The sequence below is a fragment of the Balaenoptera borealis genome, assembly GCF_965194805.1.
Source record: "Balaenoptera borealis genome assembly, chromosome: 15".
Lineage (NCBI taxonomy): Eukaryota > Metazoa > Chordata > Mammalia > Artiodactyla > Balaenopteridae > Balaenoptera > Balaenoptera borealis.
In genome coordinates, this window is record NC_138871.1 from 90105442 (window position 1) to 90128990 (window position 23549).

At 58.6% G+C, this 23549-nt stretch overlaps 1 protein-coding gene across 8 annotated transcripts in view; it reads left to right on the forward strand.

Annotated features, from left to right (window-relative positions):
* Positions 1-23549, forward strand: part of EIPR1 (EARP complex and GARP complex interacting protein 1) — an 89989-nt gene that overhangs the window by 38592 nt on the left and 27848 nt on the right. For 6 of the 8 annotated variants that reach the window (XM_082356930.1, XM_082356935.1, XM_082356931.1 and 3 more), the window contains one exon: positions 16772-16928. The exons of 1 other annotated variant lie outside the window; for it this stretch is intronic. In XM_082356930.1, the coding sequence (XP_082213056.1) occupies positions 16772-16928 (157 nt within the window). Of the gene's footprint in view, positions 1-6836; positions 6918-16771; positions 16929-23549 lie in introns of those variants that run through there. One more of the 8 variants, XM_082356937.1, reaches the window with a different exon arrangement.

Below are 23549 nucleotides of genomic sequence, written 5' to 3' on the forward strand. Positions count from 1 at the left end.
AGTGTGGACACCGGGTTTCAGGGCCGTTGTCCTCATCGAAGCCGGAGCTGCGGAATCTTGGGAGCTCGAGCAGAAGCCGAAGTTCAAGCCTGTTTTCCCTGCTGATCAGAGAGCCGAGGGCCGCCTCCCCGCGCGTGGAGAGGTTCAACAGCCGTGGCTGCTTCCCTGCTCCCCGGCCTGGCCTGTAGCCCTAGGAGATGAGACGGCCTTTCTCCGCCTCCCTCTTGCTTAGAGAAGCAGACACACGTGGTCCAGTGGCCATCAGCCTGGTCGGTCCCAGCAGGACCGGGGACGTGGGCTCTGCCTCCCAGGCGTCCTGTGCCTGCATTTTGTCCTCTTTCCATCCCCGCTTTCCCTGGGTCCTGTTTTGCCCCTGCACCCATCACCTTCCTCCTTGGCAAACCCTGGGGCACCTTAAATTCAGTACGGATGGCCAGATGGCAAGAGCTGTGATAAAGCCTGAGTCGGAATTAATAACCTTTAGGAAATGTTCCTAAAGAGGTTCAGCCAGAATTGATTGCTGTGGCCCCGTCTTAGGGGAAAAGATTTTCTCTTGACTGTGTTTTAGGTCCCTGGGAACTTTTAACTTTCCAAATCACAGCCCTCTGTACCTGATTCCCTACCACATGTTAGCGGCGAAATAGCATCTTTACTATAAGGGGTCATCATTTTGTATCCTTTTGCATTTAAAGAAGGGTTTTGCGTCTCTCACCATCTTTCGAGTGCTTTACATGACACGATGATGACCGCTCGGCACTGTCCTGGGCTGTTCCCACCTGCTGGCCCTGGCCTCGGCCTGTGGGTGCGGCGCTGGGCCGGACGCATGAGGAAGACCGCCGCACAGGGAAGCAGGTGCGGACCCTAGTGGAGAAGAGCGGCACGCGGGCGAGTTAAAATGAGGGAGGGTGTGGTTTGGGTTGGGGCAGGAGAGGGGAGAGCGTGCGTGTGTGCGTGTGTGCGTGCCACACGTGTGCACTGTGCAGAGATCTGGGAGAATCCCGCTCCAGGGGCTGCCGTGGGCCTGACCCAGGCAGTGTCCGCATGTCCAGGTGCAGACAGCGCGGAGGCCAGGCCGGCCGTGCCGGGAGTGGGAAGTAGCCGGCTGCCTTGTGAGGCGGGAGGCTGGCGGGCCCTGCAGGCCCAGCTCTGAGGACAGTGGGACGTGTGGCCAAGGGCAGGGGAGGGGTGGCTCGCCCATCCATCCTTTCCGCGGGTCTGTATCCAGCTGCTGCTGCTTGCGCAGCGCGTGTGGGGCTTGAGGGAGCACAGGTGCTTGCGGCCTGCCCCCGGGGACGGGCCTGTGCCTTCGGGGGCCAGGGCTGTGGGGCGGGGGCGGGGCAGAGCTGGGGCGGAGTGCGGCGCCGCGGGAGGACTTGGGGGCCGTCCTGCGAGAGCTGCTGGCGGTGCCAGCTGGGGGTTCTGGATGCCCTGATGCCTGGGGTCAGAGGAGCAGCGACACTAGTGCTGTTGGTGGAGATGGGGCGCCTGGGCACCTGGGTGACGAGGGGTGCGGGTTCGGCGCTGGACGGGAAGTGTGCCCCGCGTCCGGTCAGTGGGGCTGCCCGTGAGCACTGGGCGCGGTGGGCGCCTCTGCGGGTTCAGGGCTGAGGCCCCGGCCTTGGGCTGGGGGCGGGCCCTGGGCCTGCAGCGCCTGCCGGCCGGGGATGGGGAAGCTGAGGCGGCGGTGAGGGTGGGGAGCTGGCGGGCTGGTTCCTGTGCCGCCCGTGACCGAGCCCAAGCTCGCTCTGCTCGCCACGCAACAGGCCTGTGGCCGAGAGGTGAGGGACCGGGGCAAGGAGTAACGGCTTTGTTCGGCAAGCCAGCGACCCGAGAAGACGGTGGGCTCATACCCCAAAGATCCATCCTGCCTGCGTTAGAGTTCAGGCTCCTTTTACACTGCAGGGGAGGGAGTGAAGTCGGACGCTTCCTGGTTCCCGTCGGCCTCCGGAGGGGAGGTGTTACTTTCTCGCTCCCGCCGCCGCCGTTCACGGGGGGCCTGGGCAGGATGCTTCCTGGGAGCTGGACAGGGGTATTTTAGCTTAACGCTCACTGCCTGGGAGGCAGGGCCCCAGAGGTGGCCATCATGGGTCATTTAAGCTCATAGGCAGCAGCCCTTTAATGATGAACTTGTGGTAGAAGACAGAGGGTTCTTCCCTGTTACACCAAGCGCCCAGGCCGGGGAGGCGAGGACCCAGGGCCGCCCGTGGGCCTCGCCCGCCTCCTGGGCCCTGCGTCTCCCGCCCCGGTTCCCGCCGTTGGTTGTGGAGGCGTCACCTCTGGGTTTTGTCAACCCGCTCCCGTCTGCATGGAGGGAAAGGCCACTCTGAGGCTGGCGTTCTTTGGTTTAAAACTCCAGTCTGGGACGTAACCCACCTAGAGGGCAAGAGTGGCAGAGGAGTGGCAGAGAAGAGAGGCAAAGCAGTGGGCACGCGGAGGCGGGGGGAGGGCAGCAGAGGGGCGGGGGGAGGGCAGCAGAGGGCCAGGGGGGAGGGCAGCAGAGGGGCGGGGGGAGGGCAGCAGAGGGCCGGGGGGGAGGGCAGCAGAGGGGCTGTCCCCTGTCGCCCCGCCCAGCCAGCCCTGCTGCAGGAGAGAGCAGGTGGGCAGCTGAAACTGCAGAAGCGGGGCAGTTTGTGAGAGGCGCGGGTTTGGAGGGCTGCCTTTAATCGGGGGAGATGGTGGTTAGGGAGGGGCCGGGGGAAGCCCTGTGACCTCAGCAGGGTGGCTGCCTTCCCGCCCGCGTGGCGGGGCGCGGTGGCCTGGGGGGGACGTCCAGCCTGCGCAGAGGGTGGCGCCAAGGTGACGCCGCGCTCTGTGCAATTTGGAGAGAGTCCCTCCCCGCCACCCCTCTGCCACTCTCGTCCTGTGAGAGGACGGCCAACTGAAGGCCCTGGACCCTCCTTTGAGAAGCCCCCTCCCCATAGATGTTCCGTAAGTGCGGGGCCCTGTGTCGTGTGTATTGAGTAAGATGCGTCTGTTTTTAGAGATTGGGCTCCCAAGGTGGGTGTGTCTCCGCCATCCTGCAGCGTCTGACCCTGTCTTCAGTGGAAGCTTTTCTCCGAGATGGTGAAGGGTCGGTCCTGTCCACTGGGATCTGCGCCTTGGGACTCGAGTCAAGCGTCTGCCACCCCGGCACTGGCTGATGGGTCCAGGAGCGACCCTTGAGGAGCCCGAGGGAGGGAGGGGAGGGGAGGCGGGTCCTGTTGCCCAGGGATGACTCCAGTCAGCACGTGTTCTTCCGAGGACCACAGCAATGGCCTGGCTTTGTAATTGTCTTGTTTTTTATAGTAGTATTCCTGCATCATTAATGACTGTAATTTGCTCGATACTGCCAGTCAAAGAAGCAAAAGAACTTTCCAAACACCCTAGCAGACCAGTATTGGAAAACCTTTTTTCAGCTGTAACATGTGGTGTTTCATGGTCATCTGTCTGTTTATCCCATGGTAACTTTTGGAGGAGTTCGGTAACTTTAATGAAAATTCCTGAAACTACTAAAGGGTCCCCAAATCTGCTTCAAATTCAGTGTTTGAATTCCTTTTCTGTTTTGGGGTGAGATAGTGGTCTGTAGTTTAGGGGACCTCTGTGTCCCTTAGTTGAAGTAGAAGAGCATTTGGAAAAGAACGTCCCTGGTTTCCAGTGACGGATCCGGGTCACGCGTGGCCCGCTTCTCCTGCGGACTCCCTTCCCCCAGCACCGCTCCTCCTGTCCAGACTCACCTCCCAAGATCCTCTCTCTAACCCACATTGCAGGTGGTGGGGGGACAGCCCCAGCGCGTTAGAAAGCCTGGGTGGGGACGCTGCTGGTCTTCTAGGGGCCAGCGAGGTCCTGTCCTTAAACCGCACAGACTGTGTGTCCAGGATTTCACAGGGACAACTCCTGGGAAAAGGAGACTAACAGTCTCAGGAGTGGCCCTGAGGGTGCAGATAATGTTGTGGAGCCTCGAGGCTGGGGCAGGTGGGTGCAGCCGGCATGAGCAGGAGACGGATTGGAGCTGCCCTGCGGGAAGGGCCTTCCTGGTCTTCTCTTCCTCTTAGGAGACCAGGGAGCCTGGCTGATGATGGGCACACAGTGAATGGGTGGGTGGGTCGCACGCGGGACGGGCACCAGAGCACACGTCCACCCGTCCATCCATCCCTCGGTCCATCCACCCAGCAAGTACCGTCGAGCATGTGCCATGTGCCGGGCAAGTCTCTCGTGTTGGGAAGACAGGCGTTACCTAGACACCCCGCCCACGTGTACTGCGTTTCGTGGAAGCAGCTCTGTGTCTCTTCAGCAGGCCCAGTGCCTGGTGTCGGGAGCTTTGTTCTGGAATCAGGCCTGCGGTCCGTCTGCTCCTGCCTGCTGCTGTGTCCTTGGCCGTGTCCTCGGCCGTGTCCTGGGCTGGCTACCCCTCTCTGAGCTTTGGTTTCCTCTCTGCATGTGAGATGGGTGAGCCGTTGTGGGGCTGCTGGGCACACGGACGTGGTGCCTGTGCCCTGCGAGGGGCCCTGGGGGCCGCGAGGCGACGCAGGGCACCCCTGCCCTCCAGAGCACACTGCCTTTACCGTGCGCTGACGAAGGGGCTTCCCACTCCGTGAGGTGAAAGTACAAGACCTCTCAGAGGACACGCCTGGAAGCTTGACAGCCACGGCAGCTCCAGACCGAGCTCCAGACTCTCACCTGGTGTTCCCACGTTCCCAGGACGCCCCCGGCAGGAAGGCCTCCTGGACCACCCTCCTCCTGTGCGCCTGTCCTGGGGCTTTCTGAGATCCAGCTCTGCCATGGAGATGAGTGGAAACTGTGTCAGGAGAGGTGTTTTCAGGGTCAGTGGTGCACATGGACTTCACACACAGGTGTACCTGGTGACAGCAGTTACGACGTGCCCTTGGGGTTCGCCTGGAGCTTCTGGAGGGATGGCGCCGGGGTCCTCGCGAGGCCCATCTGCTCCCACGTGCAGTGGTTGACACTGGCCCTCGGCCGGGAACACTGAGCAGAGCGGCTGCAACATCTGCGTGGCCTCTCGACGTGGCTGCTTGGCTTCCTGGTGCCCGGGCGCTGGGTTCAGGGGCGAGAGAGCTGAGAGCGGGTGCACCTCTCGGTCATTTTCAGTGGTGGTATGAAGTGGCTCTTGTATGTAACCAGTTTGCCTTTGGTGGACATTTATTTTCAGTGTTTTTCTCTTACAAACAAAGCTGTATTGAAAACCTGTGCCTACTCATCTTTTGTTCTTGCTTGAGCTTTTCTTCTGGAAGAAGTGCTGGGTTGCTGGGGATTTTCCCACGGCCTTCACAGCTCCTTGGTCCCTCCATGGCTGAATTGCAGGGGCTCCTGCCCTCGAGTCCCGCTGCATCCCCCGCCCCCTTTGCTGCCTTTCTCTACCTCCCTCCTGCCGCCTGTGCTCCGGTGAATGTCCCTGCAGGTTGGCTGGGCCCTGCTCCTGTCTCCTCATCCTGCTGCCGAGGCCGAGGGAAGCCACCACCTGGGTGTCACCTGCAGTACAGGGGACAGAGCTCCTGCCCAGAGGTGACAGGCATCGCTTTTACTCACCACTCATGGTGGCTCCCCCAGCCATGAAGGATGCTCCAGGGAAGGAACCAGGTTCCCATGTGCAGCACTGATTGAAGATGCCACATGCCGAGGAGCGGGGGAAGGGGAAGCCGGGAAACCGAGGAGGAGGAGGGAGAGGGGGAGGGAGAGGAGGGGAGGGGGAGGAGAACGGGGTGGAGGAAGCGGGCAGGCAGGGCAGGAAGGAGCTGTTGCGGATGACCGACCCTCGGGCACAGGGTGGGCGAGGCGGAGGGAGAGCGAGGGCTGATGCGGGAGCTTGCAGACCCGTTGCCCAAGACCGTGTCGGTGGACTGGGGTCTGTCAGCTCCAGCCGTTTGTTTCTCTGTCGCGTTACCCCTCGTCCAGCAGCTGGGTTGTGGGGTGCCGGCCAGGTGCCAGGAGGGAACGTTATTGGGGGTCCACCGCGTACACACCCGCCACCCGCCCGCTTCCCAGCCCTCCCTTTCAGGAGCTTTCCAGCAAATGAAAATGGCACAGTTAGACCAACTTCAGCCGCCTTCGGGATTTGTAAAGATCTGAGCGCTTGGAGATTGTCCCGTGGAAAGTGCTGTAAATGTGTAAGATGTTGTCAAGCCTTCCAAGCAGCTTTTGTGTGTGTGTGTTTCGTGGAAAGATCCAGAATTTCCAAATAGTGGCCAGTTCATTTAAAAAAGATTGATGATCAGGCAGACATGTTTTAAATGAGTCTTTTACTTTTGTGTTTCAGAATCCCCCGCTTCACTTCCTGCATCTTGAGCCATTTTAAGTAGAATAAAGAGAGGAAAGAGGAGCACTTACAATAAGAAAAAGGAAAAAGGATTATCATCCCGCTCTCATTTCTAGTTGGCGGGGATTGTCTCCTAAGAGCGCGTCCCTGAGATGGTTCTTCCTCTCCGCTCCGCACTTTATTGGGTGGGTACGGGCTGCTGTGCTCATTAGCCGGGCCGCCAGATCGGCCTGCTTGTCAGCGGGAGGAGCAGGCTTCTGGCGCTGGCTCCGGCCCACCACCCCGACAGCAGTGATGGGCACCAGCTGGGCCCCCGCGCCTGCGGAGGGGCACACCCTTCAGTGGCCGCTCCCCGGGCAACGGCATCGCGCAGCCGGCTGGCCCTGTCCCCAGCCCGTCAGAGCGCACCCCTGCCGGGCGCCTGCGCCGCAGCCGCGACCGTCCGTAGGCTCTGACGGCAGAGCGTTTGCAGTCGGGGGTCAAGGTTAAACACAAGAACCCCCTGCGCCGGCAGTTCTTAGGGCGCTGGCCCAGGCACACAGCCACAGCTTTGGGGCGCGCGGTCCCTGGAAGGAGCCGAGTCTGTACAAGTCGGGTTTCCGAGACGGGCAGACCCTCCGTGGTCTGACGCTGGCCCGCTGGAGGGAGAGCCGGCGCCCCCTTAGAGGTGGGCAGGGAGAGGCCTCTGCGGGAGCAGCCGGCCCAGCCGCAGGGTCGGCGGTCAGGGAGGGTGGGCCTGGCCGACCTGCTCCCTGCCGGGCGCCAGTGCGCGGTCTGTGGGCAGGGGCTGCAGGGCGAGAGGCAGGTGGCCTGGGCGCGTTCCTGCGGTCACCCCGGGGGAGGCTGGCGGTGGTGGCCCCAGCGCCGCCCGCAGGGCCTGCCAGAGAGACTGGGGGAGTCTGGACAGCGCTGGGGCCACAGGTGAGAATGTCTCTGGCGGTCTCAGGAGTAATGGGGCGGGTGGTCCCAGCAGAGCCGGGAGGGCAGGGCTGTGCTGGAGCTCTGGGACGAGGGCTGTGAGTGGGAACCTGTGCCTTTGTGCCCACTTGGTTCCGTCCTGGCTGGTGCAGGGGCCACACAGGGGCCTGAGGGAGGAACCAGAAGGCTGGCCTGGGTGTGAGGCCTTCCAGAGCTGGGTGGGCCGCCGGGGCTCTGGGCTCGGGGCTCTGGGCTCTGGGCTCTGGGCTGGGAGGCTGTTGAAAGGTCATTACCAGGCGGAGACAGCAGGGCCCCAGGGGGACGAGGGTTCTGGCCCACTCAGGGTCAAGCTCCCTGGACACCCTGGCACCGCACCACTCACGGGACCCCTTGCAGAAGCCTTCCCCCTGCAGTGCCCCCAGACCCCCGAACGGGCAGGCCGACAGGAGGGTGCCCGAGGAGCTGCGTGTTTGTCGCAGAGCAGGCTGTGGCCGGCGCCCGCGCAGCTGAGATGGGGGCACGGTAGTGACCCTTCCAGCTTTGTGGGCCATGCGGACCTTTCTCAGGCTCCTCCTGTCTCCCTTTGTGTCCCTTTTAAAATGCAAACCCATCCTCAGCTCGTGGGCCATGCAGAAACAGGCGGCGGGCCCAACTGGGCCGGCGGGCAGGGCGTGCACACCCCGGAGGAAGTTCCGGTGGGTTCAGGACCCGAGAGCAGGTGCGGCCGTGCTGGGGCCGGGAGCCGCTGTCTTTGCTGGCGATGGGACCTGGCTGCTGGTGACCCTTCCAAGCTGCTCTTGTGAGCAGAAACCCTCCATCGATACCCGAGTCTGAAGCCGAGGCTGCGTCGTCTTGCCTCCGTGACGGCAGCACACCGGAATCGCGGCTGCAGTTGGCGTCACCTGCCCGATGAGCTTTGTGACAATCCACTGCCACCGTCCTGGCATCTGCTGCCTCCTCCCAGGTGCCCTGTGGGTTTGGTGCGGACGGGAGCACGCTCCGTGTGCCAGCTCTTTCCCAAGGTCAGGGCCATCTGGGCTCTCGGACGCCCGTGTGTGATGCTGCCTCTGGCTCCTGTTTTGATGGGTGGGGATGTCTCACCACTGGCTCCGCTGCCCCTGGGGTGGGTGCTGTGTGGGGGTCCTGCCCCGGCCTTCCCCAGTACACCTTCAGGAGCTGGGCCCGCTGGCCCTTCGCGGGGGGCCTTGGCCGCCACCCCATAGGTCTGACGGCTAGACGGGGGATGTGCTGAGCCTGGGGGCTCCGTCAGCTCTCACGGGGCCCTTTCCTCGTGGCACAGCTGTCCTGGAAGGCGCCTGGCTTCTTTGGGGGGAGGCTTTGAGGAAAACTTACAGTATATTCTCGTGGCAGTGCTATCGGGTCTTTCCCCAGGGGGACCTGGGTTTCCCTAAAGGCAGGGGCCCTGGGCTGTGAACTGTCTCAGGAACCGAGTGAGCGGCTGTGACTCTTCACCGTGGGGACTCAGGGCAGGCTCCACCCAGACCCGAGTCGGCCGGTCACACAGGTCAGGGGCGCTTGAGGACCCGCCCAGATCTCCTCTCTCTTTTCTCCGAGGCCGGAGCCCCCGGGCTGGCGTGCTTCCTTCCTGGGCCCACCCCGTCTGTGGAGCTCGCGGCCAGTGCCCCCTCCCCGTCCTGTCCCTGCGATGGCGCCTCCCCTGCGAGGGGCTCCTGCCCTAGTGCTGGGGTGAGGCACCTCTCTCTCCTCTGTCCCTCACTGCAGGCGCCTTCCTGCGCCGCTGGGCGGTGTAGTTCATGCAGTTCACGCAGGACTCTCTCCTCAAGCACCTAGAAGGCTGAGGCTGTTACAGGCGGGCCTTGGGGCGCGTCTCCGGGCTCACTGGCGGGCAGGCCGAGTTATGCCTGGTCCCGCGGTTGCTTGCTTGCCTCGTGGAGCTGGATTCTGCCTCGTTCACCCTGCTCAGCCTGTGTCAGACTCAGAGCCGAATGAAGTCTCTGAAGAGAGCCTGGGATTCCGAGCTGCAGCACCTGCGGCAGCCCCTCCCCTCCAGCTGGGGATCAGACTGTGTCCCCAGCCAGGCACCGCTAGCCCTGGAGCCGAGCCGACCGGCGCGGCTGCTGAGGCTTACAAAGGCTCTGATCTCCTCTGAGTCCCCTGAGCCCTGGACTCGACATCCCTGCAGCAGTCTGCACGCTGCGTGGGCTCACTGGGCAGCCTCAAGTACGCCTTTTCCACTCGTTTGCCCGATTATCTTTTTATCTCACTAAGTGCCTTTAGCTCGTGTGTTACATGTAAAAGATAGACTGGCATCAAATTGGCCTTTAAGGCACGGCTCGTATTTTCCCTTTCAGAGCGGTGGGCTGTTCTGGACCCAGGAGGCTTCATCTTATTTCTGACTCTGGTGCTTATGAGCCGTGTGAGCCAGGGGAGGGCAGTTAGGTCCCGGAGGCCTCGGTTTCCTCATCTGTAGGATGCACAGGCATGGTGCGGAGTTCCCTTCCCGCGGATGTCCTGGGGTCTGAATCTGCTGTGTGAAGGCTGGGCTTGTTCGGAGGCAGGCCCTGCCCTCTGGGGGCTCCTGGTCACCGGAGCAGTAGTTCGGGCAGTTACATTGCAGGTCCTAAGTTGAGGATAGCTTTGAAAACAGAGATAAAAGAAGAATGCCTCAGTGGTTATTACAGCATTTTCCTTCTAAAGATCGCGTTTTCCTTCTTAAAACCACCTTAGTTTCTTTGATAGCTGGTAGATGTGTGTTGAATGCTGTTGAGATTCATATAGATATAGAAATCCTTAGAGTTTCAGAGCCAATTTGCATGTCTCGATGGGTATACCTCCAGCGTTTCTCATTTAGTACTGTTTACCTTCCATTTCATCTGCCTCTGAGCATTTGGAGAGTTTCTGATAACGCCTACCGTATTCCTAGGACCAAAGGCACACTCTGATGCAGCGTGTTTTGCAGGTTTGCCCATTTCTAGGGTAGGTGATGTTGGCAGGCACCTCCCATGGGCACCGAACTCGGTAACTTTCTGGTCTTCCTCAGGATAACTCCTAGCGTGTACATTTTCCAGTGAGGGGCTTCGGACTCACCTTGTACCTTGCACTGACTGAATTCCTGCTTTCTGCCAGGCGCTTGTGTCCCGATTCAGAACTGCCAGCCTCCACCCGGTGTCTGGAGCAGATCCTCCACACTCCTCATCTGTCCTCAAGGGCCTTCCTGGTCTGGCCTTCAGAGGGCTTCAAACCTCATTTCTCCCAGCTTTAATTCACCTTTACCGTATCCTAAGTAGAACCGTTGGCCATTCTCCATCCTCCGAGGTCCCTGGGCCCTTAATCCTGCTTCAGAACGCCTCTGTGTCCATTTCCATGTGCCCAAACCCTCCTTGGGGCTGAGGCCAAGTAGCCCCTCTTCCCAACACCCTTTCCATTGTTCCTACCCCCTCAGGGAAGGCGTCTCCTTCCTTTAGCACCTCACCTGGATCTCTCAGAGCACTTGCCGATCTTGACCTTGTATTACTTAACCATTTGATCGTGTTTTGCATCCTCGTGGGCAGGTCTGTGTCGGACTCTGCTCCACGCCTCAGGGTCTTCCAGTCTTTCTCTTGGGAGCTTCTGACCGGTTGGCCTCCTGCCTCGGGTGCACACAGAGAGGAGGGGCAGGGCGGCTGTGTGTGTCGCCCTGAGGGCAGCTGCTTTGTAGCCACTGCCCATAGTGGGCTGTGCCCGCCCAAGCCCACCCTTCTGTAAACCCGCTCAGGCTCTTTCTCCCCCTGCAGCCAGTTGGCCATCGGTGTGGACGCAGGCGGGCGCTGGCGGGGCATGTGTGTTCTGTGGTCTGTGCCCTCGGGGCCTGCCTGGCCCTGTGCCCTGGTGGGTACGACTGAGCTCTTGCAGGAGTGATGCTCGGTCAGTTGGTGCCCCGCGGTCCATCCATCAGGGCCCAGAAACACGGTCGGAGCAGTTTTTCAAAAGGCACGTGACTCGCTGGAAGCCTGGGGTCCCTCCGTGAAGCCGATGCTCTGCCGTTTCTGCCACCATCTTCCACACCAGCAGGTCCCCCAAACGTGTGTCCCAGCCCGACCTTGCCGAGAGCCCTCTGGCCCTTACCCCGCCGGCAGGCGGCCGCCGCGTCCCCTCGTGGCTGTGCGGGCCCAGCGTTCCCGGGCGTGGAGGGTGGAGCGAGCGGGGCACCAGCGCAGCTCTGGCGAAACACACCCAGGTTCCTCCTCACAGAGGCGTAGGCGGTTCCCAGGCCTCTTTGTTCTCTGGGGCAGGAGAGAGCGTTCGGGGCAGCGTCCACAGGTCCTGTCCCTGAGGCCGAGGGAAGCCGTGAGCAGGTAGGGCTCCCCCGTCGCTGGGCTGGTGGCCATCTGCACTTGCCCACCAGGGCCCACGGGCTTTCTGCAGAGGCCAGAGAGTGGATTAAACAGGGCCCCGGCGCTCCACGCCCTGGATCCTTAAAGTTGGCGCACGTCTCTGCTGCCCTTTGATGGGGTGGGAGGGCACTTTCTGAGGCTTCCACCCCCTGACCGCACAGGCCATGGGGCGGTGGGTGTTCTACCCACTGCCATGTCAGGTCCATGGAAATGACATATGTCCGGGTGGGTCTTCAGGCCCACTGGGTCTGCTGAGACCTGGCTTTGTCCATTTGTTGCCTGGCCCCCAAATGTCCCCAGTGTAACAGGGGGACATGGGACGCTTTGGGTTCAGTGGACCTTGAACTGCCAGGGTGTGGCCCTGGGCCCGGCGTGTGATCACCAAGTAAGCAGCACGAGGTCCCTGGGCGAAGCCGTGGGGAACCGTCTCAGTACACACCTGCCCTGGTGTTGCGGGGCTCTGACTGCGGGGCATTCGGCCGTATTTCCGACCGTGGGTCCCGTGACTGAAACTGGCTCAGACCAGGCCTGGGTAAAGGGTCACGACTTTTAGTGGGTTACTCCCCTCAGCCTCCTGCTCGCTCACTCTCGTTTCCTTCTGCAGGCGTGTGGACTCCTGCCTGCGTGTACGGGCAGCCAGGGCTGGGTCGGAGGGCCATCTGTTTCACTCCTTGCAGCACCGTCTCCTGTTGTCTATTGGCCAGTTGGCCTTCCTTGGCTGGTAACCTGGCCTGGTCGGTCATTAGGCTAATTGCTGCCCCCTGGCTTCTGGCAGTTACATACATACCATCACCAGGCCACTCTTGCTTTGGGGCCAGGTTTAACTGCTGGAGTCAGAGAGCGGCCACAAAGCCCGTTACCAACAGGCCACACGTCGTGACAGCCTCTCCTGAGAGTGGAATTGCTGGTCACCTGGTATGTGGATGTCCAACCGCCAAAGTGTTCGAACTGTTTTATGCTCTTTCCAGCAATCGTTTGAGGGATCTGGTTGCTCCGCATCTTTGCCAGTACTTGGTGGTGTTGATCTTTTTTACATTAAGTGTTAGCCGTTCTGGCAGGTACGTAGTGTGTCTCATTTTGGTTTTGTTTTGCATTTCTCCAGTTACTGTTGATGTTGAGCATCTTTTCTGGTGCTTGTTGACCGTTCATATGTTTTCTTTTGTGAAATGTCTGATTCAGTCTTCTGCCCACTTTTAAAAACTGGGTTATTTGTCTTATTAAGTTGTAGGAGTTCTTTATATATTCTGGATACAAGCCCTTTATCTGGATACAGACATATGTATTCTGAATATTTTCTTCAAGTTTTGCTTCATTTTTAAAGCAGTGTCTTTCCAAGAGCAGCAGTTTTTAATTTTGATGAAGGCCAATGTCTTTTGGTGAATAGACGTTTTTAATTATAAAGTAGTGTTATCAGTCTTTTCCTTTGTGATTAGTGTTTTTTCTGCCCTGATTAAGAAATCTTTGCTTATTGAAGAGTTATGAGGATATTCTACTATATAGTCTAGAAAAGATTTGTATGATTTTATCTTTCTCAGTTTGATCTTCAGTCTATCTGAAGGTAGTTTTTGGGTGCGTTGTGAGGTAGAATGCAGCTCGTTTTTTTCATGTGGATATATTGATAAAATTGATCCAGCATCTTTTATTGAAAAGACCATCCTTTGTCCACTCCAGTAAATGGCATTTTGTTGTAAATCAGGCGACCATCTCTGTAAGGTCTATTTCTGGATTCCATTTTCTTTCTCTGGGCTATTTATCTATCTGTGTATCAGCAATAAGTTAATATCAGATTGTAAACCATCCAGTTTTGTTCTTCTGCATGACTGTCTTGGCCATTTGGGCGGTTCACGTTTCCATGTAAGTTTTAGGACTTCAGAATCAGGTTGTTGATTTCTAACAAAAAAAGAAAAAAAAAAAGCCATCTAGAACTTTGGGGTTCAAGGGCTCTTTACAGTAGTGAAGCTTCCCATCCTTGAACATGGTATGCCCCTCCATTTACTGAGGCCTTTGCTTTCTCTCAGCAGTATTCTTCATTTAGCACCTCTTTAGTTTGAGATAGTATTGGATATTTCATTTTTTAATTCGATTATTAATAGTTCTTCAAATTTTGTTTTTAAAATTTTTGTTGTTAATCTATAGATACCAATCGAATTTTATATATCACCCTTGTGTCTAGCAATTTTGCTAAATTCCCTGTTTTATTTCTAATGTCTATACGTGTAAATTTTTGTAAGTTTTCTATACATATAATCATTAGCAAGTAACAGTATTTTTATTCTTTTCATATTCTCCTATCTTTATTTTTTTTCTTGCCATACTGAAGTAGTTAGGACCTCTGGTGTAACATTAGCTACAGGTGGTAGCACAAAGCATTCTCGTCTCATTCCTCTTCTCACGAGGAAAGCATTTAACTGTTCACCCCCCTGGCAGTTATGTTTGCTGGGTGAGCAGGCAGCTACAGGAGGAGTTACTTTCCTGACACCTGCACAGAATTCTCAGAAGAAGGAGCCGTTCAGTGGGAAATCCGCCACTAGTTGCTTCTCCCGCGCACTAGTTTCCCGCACAGTAGTTGCTTCCCGCACAGTAGCTGCTTCCCGCACAGTAGCTGCTTCCCGCACGCCAGCTGCTTCCCGCACACTAGCTGCTTCCCGCACAGTAGCTGCTTCCCGCACGCCAGCTGCTTCCCGCACGCCAGTTGTTTGCCGCACACCAGCTGCTTCCCGCACAGTTGCTGCTTCCCGCACACTAGCTGCTTCCCGCACAGTAGCTGCTTCCCGCATGCCGGCTGCTTCCCGCACAGTAGCTGCTTCCCGCACGCCGGCTGCTTCCCGCACAGTAGCTGCTTCCCGCACGCCGGCTGCTTCCCACACGCCGGCTGCTCCCCGCACAGTAGCTGCTTCCCGCACAGTAGCTGCTCCCCGCACACTAGCTGCTCCCCGCACAGTAGCTGCTTCCCGCACGCCAGCTGCTTCCCGCGCAGTAGCTGCTCCCCGCGCACTAGCTGCTCCCCGCGCAGTAGCTGCTCCCCCCACGCCGGCTGCTCCCCGTGCACCAGCTGCTCCCCGCGCAGTAGCTGCTCCCCGCGCACCAGCTGCTCCCCGCGCACCAGCTGCTCCCCGCGCGCCGGCTGCTCCCCGCGCGCCGGCTGCTCCCCGCGCAGTAGCTGCTCCCCGCGCACCAGCTGCTCCCCGCGCACCAGCTGCTCCCCGCGCAGTAGCTGCTCCCCGCGCACCAGCTGCTCCCCGCGCAGTAGCTGCTCCCCGCGCACCAGCTGCTCCCCGCGCACCAGCTGCTCCCCGCACAGTAGCTGCTCCCCGCGCACCAGCTGCTCCCCACACAGTAGCTGCCCCCCGCGCACCAGCTGCTCCCCGCGCAGTAGCTGCTCCCCGCGCAGTAGCTGCTCCCCGCACGCCGGCTGCTCCCCGTGCACCGGCTGCTCCCCCCGCAGTAGCTGCTCCCCGCGCACCAGCTGCTCCCCGCACAGTAGCTGCTCCCCGCGCACCAGCTGCTCCCCGCACAGTAGCTGCTCCCCGCGCACCAGCTGCTCCCCGCACAGTAGCTGCTCCCTGCGCACCAGCTGCTCCCCGCACAGTAGCTGCCCCCCGCGCACCAGCTGCTCCCCGCGCAGTAGCTGCTCCCCGCGCACCAGCTGCTCCCCGCACAGTAGCCGCTTCTGCTGTGTCATCTTCTGTCATGCTGTGCACTGCAGCCACTGTTCAGTTCTCATGTTTTCAGTCCCATCACTTTTCAGATTAGAAATTTCTTTTCTGTCATTTAGGGAGATTAGTATAATCTGTGCCTCTGCTGGGTGAATGTTTCGGGCATTTGCTTATTCTTTCCGGCTTAAAGTTGCCAACTCTCTCTTCAGTTAGTTGTTCTCCTGTTTCAGGAGTTCCACTGCCAATCCCATGGGCTCTACAGCAAGACTGTGGAACTGAAAATCTCAGCAAAAAAATCAGTTTCTCTCGTAGACAGAAACTGTCGTGCACTACTTTTTCATGGTTAAGGGTGGATGTGTTAACATTAAGTTTATATGTAATATACATGATTCCTTTTTCTTTACGCTGCAATTCCATACTCTCGCAGAGCCAGTGAGGTGCGTGGCCTGAGCCCTGAGATGGGGACCGGGAAGCCTTGGTTGAAACCCTCATCCTTCTACTGGCGATGTGATCGTGGGCGGTGACGGCATTATGACAATAGTACCTGCGGAGCCAGGCGTGGTGCCCGCTGTGGTCACCGCTGTACTTCTTGGTTGATTACTTGGTGTTTACATTGGAGGACCATGTATCTAATGAGAAGTGGGACGCTTTCAAATGTACTCTAAGGTCCTTTGTTTTTTTTTTGGGTTTTTTTTCTTATTTCTTGGGGTATTTTTTCTTTTTCTACAATTCTTTCATATTCTTCACATGATACCAATTGACGATTTAATGCTGAAGCCTGTTCATTGTTTTATTATCATTTATTAAAGACCATTTTAAAAGGGGAAGGTGTTTAGCACATATGCCATTTAGAACTAAATGGAAAGCAAATTTTGAAAGGGTTTACATTTAGGAATTTATGATTCAGTTTTTAATCGCGTAATGTTAAATCTGTGTCTTTTTGTTTTGTCTTTTCATCTTATTTTGTGTCTTACTGAAAAATTGTTTTAAAAAAGACAAGTTGTTTAGAGGGCAGAGACCTAGAGCCAGACAGGCTCCTGAAAAGAGGTGGCCCGCCTCTCCTGTCTGTGCTCAGTGCCTCTGACCACAAAGTGGCTTCGCGTCACCGTCGGGCGCCGGGCTGCCCTCCACCAGGGCTTAGCCTGTGCCATCCGGCCCGCACCCATCCCCTCAGCGGACGGGGGCCTGCGCCACCACTGACACCATTTGGCACGTACGCGTGAACGCAGCGTGCGCAGGGCACTCAGCCCCCGTGCCAGGTGCCCTCACAGAGCTTTCAGGGAAAATCCATCGAATGCCGCTCTTAGACCCCAGCTGCACCCGTGGTGATTATATCTTTAGCTGCGCCCCACCTTCACTTCACTCCTTTCCTGAAGAACTGTTGGAGAAGCACGGGAGGAGATCGATTTTGAGGAAATGAGATTTTCTTCTAAAGCAGGATGGTGTGTTGGAACAGGGCCGGGGAGCAGGGGCTGGAGCCGCCCGCCTGGTCGGCCTTCCGAGGGGCACGGGTGCGGGCCCGGGGCTGCGTGTGCGGGCGCCGTCGGCAGGGCGGGCGGCCACGCTCTGCTCATGTCTCCCTTGTCCCTCAGCTGCAGACGGCAAAGTCGTGACGTGCGCCGCGGTGTGGAGGATGCCAGCGGAGCTGGAGCCGGGCGGCCACGAGTCCCCGGAGGATGCAGCGAGCCCTGCACACGCCCTGGAGCTGCTCTGTCACCTGGGCCCCGCGGCCCACGGCAGCACCGCCTGGTAGGTTCCGCCCCTGCGTGCCCAGGCAGGCTTGGAGGCAGGTCCCCACCGCAGAGGCCCCTCTGCTCTTTGAAGAAGATGGCGTAAATTGCTTGCTTCCGCTCTCTCCTTAGTGCCAGTCGTTTCCCAGATGAGACAAATCTATGGAGACCCTGCTGCACACGTACTGAGAAAAGCTGCGTCCAGATCCTTTTCTTCTAAAGTCAGTCTTGCCGGGTACCTGCCGGGAGGATGGCAGTCAGGTGCCGTACAGCACTGAAGCGCTGCATTGCTTTTTGCCTCATGGATACACCTTCACTCAGCAATCCTATGCATAAATTAATTTATTTGTCACCTTGGGTTGAAGGCTTGTGACGTCGTCTTCTGAGGACCAAGTGTGGATGCCCCGTGTGCGGGTCGCGCTGTGCCCCCAGCCCTCCGAGGCTTCGTCCTGCACTTATTTCCCCAAATGCCTGTGCGGTCTCAGGACGGAGAGACGCCGCCGCCATCCCTTAGGGCTCCCAGGCCCCTGGCCGCCCGCGTGCCCTGAGCAATCCCGCGCGGGACTGCCGTGCCCTCCGTGGTAACGCACGGACCCCACTCACAACCCTCACGGCTCACGTGAGTCGCCGAGTTGCCGACGCCTTGGTAAACTCAAGAAGCCGTGCTTTCTAGAAGGGAGCGTGGGAACGTACCCTTGTTAGGGGTGTTTACGGTTACAGCGGTAATTGTTTTACTTAATACGGTCACACTCCCACGTGTGCGTGTGCGTGCGTGTGCTTGTGCGTGCTTGTGCGTGCGTGTGCGTGTGTGTGTCCATGTGTGTGTGCCTGCGTGTGCTTGCGTGTGCTTGCGTGTGCTTGTGCGTGCATGTGCGTGTGTGTGCATGTGTGTGTGTCCATGTGTGTGTGCGTGCGTGTGCGTGCATGTGCTTGTGCGTGCATGTGCGTGTGTGTGCATGTACATGAGAAAGAGCCTCCGTGTAGTCACTTCTTAGTCACCCCTACCAATTAAACAAATTTAACCCAGCAGATGTTTATTAAGCACCTGCTGCACACGCCCGCCAGGCTCCAGGGACCCAGGGTGATGGGTCAGGGGACCTGGCCTCGAGGAGTCACGATCTCTCGGGGAGGCCGTGGTGTAAACATCTAACCGAGACCCAGGGCAGGCGGGGACCACGCTGGAGTCGTTATGAACCGTGTGCCGTGGGCCCGCCGAGGAGAGAGTCCCTGAGTTTTACTAGAGGAATTGATGATGGAGTCTCAGGCGGTGACGTTTGGAGCTGTCACTTATCCTGGTCCCCACCGTCAGCTGCGTTTGGAGCTGGGGGGGGTGGGGAGCAGAGCTGGGGGCCCGCGTGGCCAGGGCCCTGGGGGGCCTCCGTCTGTCGGTCTGTGTGTGGAGGTGGTTAGCAGGCGCCAGGTCGGGCTTGTTGCTTTTTCCCAGGAGTCCGGCCGTCTGCACAGAAGGGGTTGTCCCGCCCCCTGAGAAACAACCCATGGGTGCAGAACAGCACCGCAAACCACACAGAGCTGTTCGGAGCCCACGTCTCAGGTGGCAGCCGTGCTTCCCCAGCAAACATTTGCACGTGTGTGTGTGAGTGCAAGAGTGTGTGCACATATGTGTGTGCATGTGTGCGTGCACGTGTGTCTGTTCCAGGAGCCACCCCGGCACTGGGGAGCGGGTGAGTGAGACAGTGCAGACCCGCAGTCATTTCGGGCGAGGCCGGCATATACAGGCGGCGTTCATGCCTTTGGCGAGTGCAGAGAGGGGTGAGCGCTGGGAGGGGACCTGCCCCCGTGGACGAGGGGACGAGGGGCTAAGGGAGGGGCCGTCGTCTGCTCCCCGCTCCCCCTCGGGCCCAAGTGCTCCATCAAAGCTGCCGTCGTAGGGGGAGCAGGCCGCGCCTGCCCACGGGCGGCGGTGGCGGCGGAGGTAGTACACCCGTGCTCTCACCTGTGAAAGGGAGCGTGTCAGGAGGTAAGTGTCGATATTTAAACCCATCCTCTCAGAGTCACCTCGGAACGCTGTGATTCCCAGTTTGCTGCTCTTGTTCAAAGTACTTCTTGAAGTCTTGTTTGTTGTCCATTGCTTCGCTCTGTGTCTTTGACCTTTTCACCCGTGGCGGCAGGTGCGGTTGTAGCAACAGCTCAGAGAGACCCTGCGTGCCCGCCCGTCTCCCCCAGCGGGGGCCGTGCACCGCTGCCGTCGAGGCGGCCCACAGCCCCACGCAGGTTCACGTGTTCCGCACCCACGCCTGTGTGTGCCCTGAGCTCCCTGCATCTCGTCACGCGTGTCAGTCTGTGTGGTCACCACCACGGTCGGGACCCAGAACCAGGATCGCTTGGGCCGCCTGGTTACGGCCACCGCCGCCCCCGCACGCCCCGCCCTTCATCCCTGGCCGCTGCGAGCCTGCGCCAGCCGGTGCGCCGTCACCAGGAGAGCATTCTGCACGTGGAGTCACGCCGCGTGCATCTGAGGGCGGCTTTTGCATCATCGTCCCTCCTTCCTTCTTACTCTGAGTAGGAGTCCGGGGGGGGTGGACACAGTCCGTGTAAGTGTTCCCCTGTGGAGCGTCCGGGTCCCCGGCTTCGGGCTGTTGTGCGTAGAGAGCCTCTGAACAGCACCCTGCGCGCCTGGGTCTCCACTCTCCTGGCCAGGCGCCTGGGGGCAGCTGCTGGGCCATGCGGCGCAGGGCTTAGTTTGGTGGAAACGGCCGCGCTCTGCTCCGGAGGGGTCGTGCCGGCCGTGCTGCGGGTCAGGTCTCGGCATCCTCGTCGGCATGTGGGGCTGTCGTGCACGTTCTCTTAAGCATCCTCAGTGGTGTCCAAGTGTCAGCAGTAGATAGGGGGTGTGGGTTTTGGAGATTTAAGGCTGGGGGATCCGTGGAGGTGAAGGACACTGTCTGTGGTCAGACATGAGGCAGTCGGTGTTCTGTGTTCACTCGCTTGCTTTCCTATTTGGCTTATTACTTGTGCTGAGAGCGGTTCCAGGAGAGGGGCTCCCAGATGCTCTGACCATCGGCCGCTGCCGGCCAGACGGGAGTGTCCAGGAATGCCACACGGTCCCGGTGCCCTGGGGTCGTGGCTGCGCTGACTGGCAGAGGCGTGGGGCTCCCGTCCTCAGGGCCCCTCAGCCTCTCCTGTTCTGGGGCGGCGGGGGCATGGGGTGGACGGCGCCCACGCCTGCATCGCAGCAAGCAGGGTCAGCTAGTGCACGGTGGGTCTCTTGTGCTCACCTTCCCCGAGGTGGCCGTAGGGTCACTGGAAAGTCACCTGTTTCTGTAGATCAGGTCTCCATTCCTGAAAAGGAGGTGACATTTCTGGTTGTGCCGATGTCTCCGTGGCGGGGTCTCTGGAATGCGGTACTTTGCGTGGCTGTAAATAAGGCAGTGAAGGGGCTGGTGTCACGTCCCCCCCAGACCCTTCTGGGCCTGACTCCCCGGTGTCGCCCTGTGGGGACACAGGCCCCTACCTGACCCGGAGGGGCTGCCCCGTGACCTGCTGCGCTCAGCTCCCCTGGGCTCAGCGTCGCCTCCCCAGAGAGGTCCTTCCCAGCCGCTGTCTCGGGAATGATCACTGCTCCGACCCCACTCACGCCTTCCTGTCTTTTTACCCACTTTTATCTCGTCACAGCCGTCACCGCCTCCTGACCCTGCCCTCTCTGCGTTCGTGCTCCTGCGTCTTTCTCCGTAGCCTGAGCTCCCTCCGGGCAGGGGCCTGTCAGGATGCAGGCTGCGCACTGTCGCCTGCATCAGCACCAAGGACGGTGCCTGGCACACGGAGCACTGCACGTGTTGAGTGAGAAAGGGGCGAAGTGGGGCGCAGAAACGATGCTGAGTCGTGACTGAGACCCGGGCCGTCGGGGGCTTGCGTGCCTCGCCTTGTCATTTCCCACAGTGACCCTGTAAAGTGGGGACCACGGTAGGTAGGGTACCTGTGGGCCAGAGAGAGGAGGAGGTTGCGTCCAGGGCCGCTCGCTCCCCGGGGCAGCGACTGGGCCTCCCGGCTGGGCAGTCTGGCTGCGGGAGGCGCCTGCGGAACGGGGATTGGGAGCCGCCTGTGGCCGTCGCTCCGCGGCTTGGAAGTGGTGTCAGGCGCTGGGAGTGTAGACGCATCTTCATCAGAGTAAGTTTGGGGAGTGTTCACGCAGCTTCCTGCTGGTCACGAATTCTGCTCTCGAGGGGACCCCCTCATTTCGCAGATACTAGAGTCATCGTCTTTCCCGGCATGCTTCTCCTCTCCCTCCCGGTGCGCTCCTGCAGTCAGCGTGGCGATTGTGGAAGCAACGGTGGGCCTGGGGTCCGTGGCCCTGGGCTCTGCCTGCAGATCTGTAGCTAATTCACGGCATCCCTTTGGCGAGTCGGTCAGTTTGGGCCTCATTCCCTCGTGTGTCGAATGGCTTGGATTCAGGAGTCGGCTCTAAATTCACTGGATGTAGTGAGCTCTCTTCCACGCCTGCTCAGCGCCGTGTGCCTGTCCCTGAATCTCGTCACGGCTCACGGCCCTCCTTCCGCTCTGCCTGTCGCACTGAGGTGAGGGGCACTGGCCGCCCTGCTGCTCAGCAGACACGCGGCCGTGGGCACGCCACTCACGTGAGCTCCTCCTGGGTGAAGTCAGCTCAGCTGGTGGCGGGCTGCCCGCAGGGCTTGGACTGAGCCGTGAGGATGCTTTCAGCAGACCGTGGTCTTTTCACCATTTTCAGGGCATCTCATCCCGTCCTGCTCCAGGTTATGTATATTAGCTGCCTTAAATCCTTTTGGAAGGATATGGGATGTAGATACGTAAAATTAATAAAACTTTACCTTGTTGTGTTAAAGACACTGAGGTGAGAGTTCGTCCTCGTGTCACACGTGTAGTTGACCCTCTTCCCCTTTCCGGGGGTAGGTGAGGAAGGGCTGCTGACGACTCCCCCTCCGTGTGCTGCGTGCTCGTTCTTCTCTGGGGTTGGGTCTCCCAGGGTCGGCGCCGACCCTGACGGGCGATGCGTGTTATCAGCACGTGCGGTGTCTACACGGACGGCGAGCTGGGCGCGTGGGGGCTGCAGACCCTCCGAGCCCTCTAGGGCCTCCTGGCGTCACCCTCCGTCTCCCGTGTACGCCGGCGTCTCTTGGAGCCCCGATGAAGGGGGGGTGTTTGGGAACGCGGCAGCTAAGAGCGGGAAGGAGGTGACGGTCCTCTGGCGCCGGCTCACTACGAGATAGGGGCTGTATCACCGTCGAGATTGGCCCGGGGGCTGATTAGCCACCACGGTGTAATTTGGTGGCTCTCCATCTCCTTCTCATGATGAAGAGGCCCTCCAGCTACTGAGGAGTTACGCACGTTGGCTGTGGATTAACGCTTCCTGCTGGAGAGTGGAAGCAAAGTCAAGATAATGGAAACACGCACCATTTCCCAAGTGGTGCGTCGGGAGCAGTCATACAGACTGCAGTGTTTCACGCACGGTGAAAATCTCCTTAAGGGACAAATCACTAAAATCGGAAGCCAGCAGCTTTGGGGGATGGAAGCGAAATTAGTGGCGGTCAGCTGCAGCCCATCCCCACACACCCTGCCCCCCCTACGGGGGACGTGCCGGGTCTTTCTCTGATGTCCTTGCAGATGCCCGTGGCACTTGCACAGTGACCGCTGACCTCTGCTTTCTGGGGAGAAGATACCTCTGCAGTGCAGATGGAGGTAAATATCACACTGGAATGCCAGGCCGGCTGAGAGGGTCAGGAATTCCTGGGAAGCGGGTGTGCATGTTACCGTTCTTATTAGAAGAAGGAAAAAGGGCCCTAAGCTTGGGTGTTGAGCTTAGAGAGGAAATGGAAGAAAAGAAACTTGTGCAGGTCTCCAAATACTTGAGGTGGTCTGGCCAGAAGAAAGGATTTGGCCTCCTCTCTGACTTTGCGTTTCTTCTTTTCACTTCAGTGTATAGAACAGTGTAAGTTGACTTGGGTGAATGTTACAAAGAGTAAATTCAAAGTTATCCTTAATATCTTTCCAAAGTTGTCTCTGAGGATACGTAAGAAAAGATGTTTGAAATTTTCAGAGATCCTATGGTATGATTCTGCTGCCAGTGAGACGGTGGAAAGGTCTCTGTGATTATGACAGTGTCATCCTGGAAGATTTATCAGATTTTATAAGGTCCAGGTTTGTGCTTTCTGGTTTCATCCAACCTAGATATACTTAGGTGTAAGGTTTTTAAACTGGAGCCCTGAAGTTGCTTCCCTGGTTACTGGCTCACTGCAAAAGTGGTCCGCTAGCTTTAAGAGAAGCCTGGAATGAGGCCTCGCATCCCTTATGTTGTAGGAAAAGAACAGTCTGTGGTTTTACAGGACAATATAAAGATGTCTTCCTCTTTCACTTTGGCTAAAGTCTCCTTTGTCAAACGGGGATGGTCGTCAGAGCCACCCTGGCGCCTTGTGAGGGTCACTGAAGCTAAGTATTAGGAAGGGGGTGATGAGGAAAAAATAGTAAAATGCACTGTACAGATGCAGCTTATCTAGGAAGAGTCAAAATACGAAAATCTGAACGTACGGTGCGGAGTATAAATAATTATTTATATCACAGGATAAATTCATATTCTTTCTGAGATTGCAGTTCAAGTTTCCGTTAAACACTAGGGTTCAAAGTGTGTTTCAGCTGGTCCTTCATGAACCCA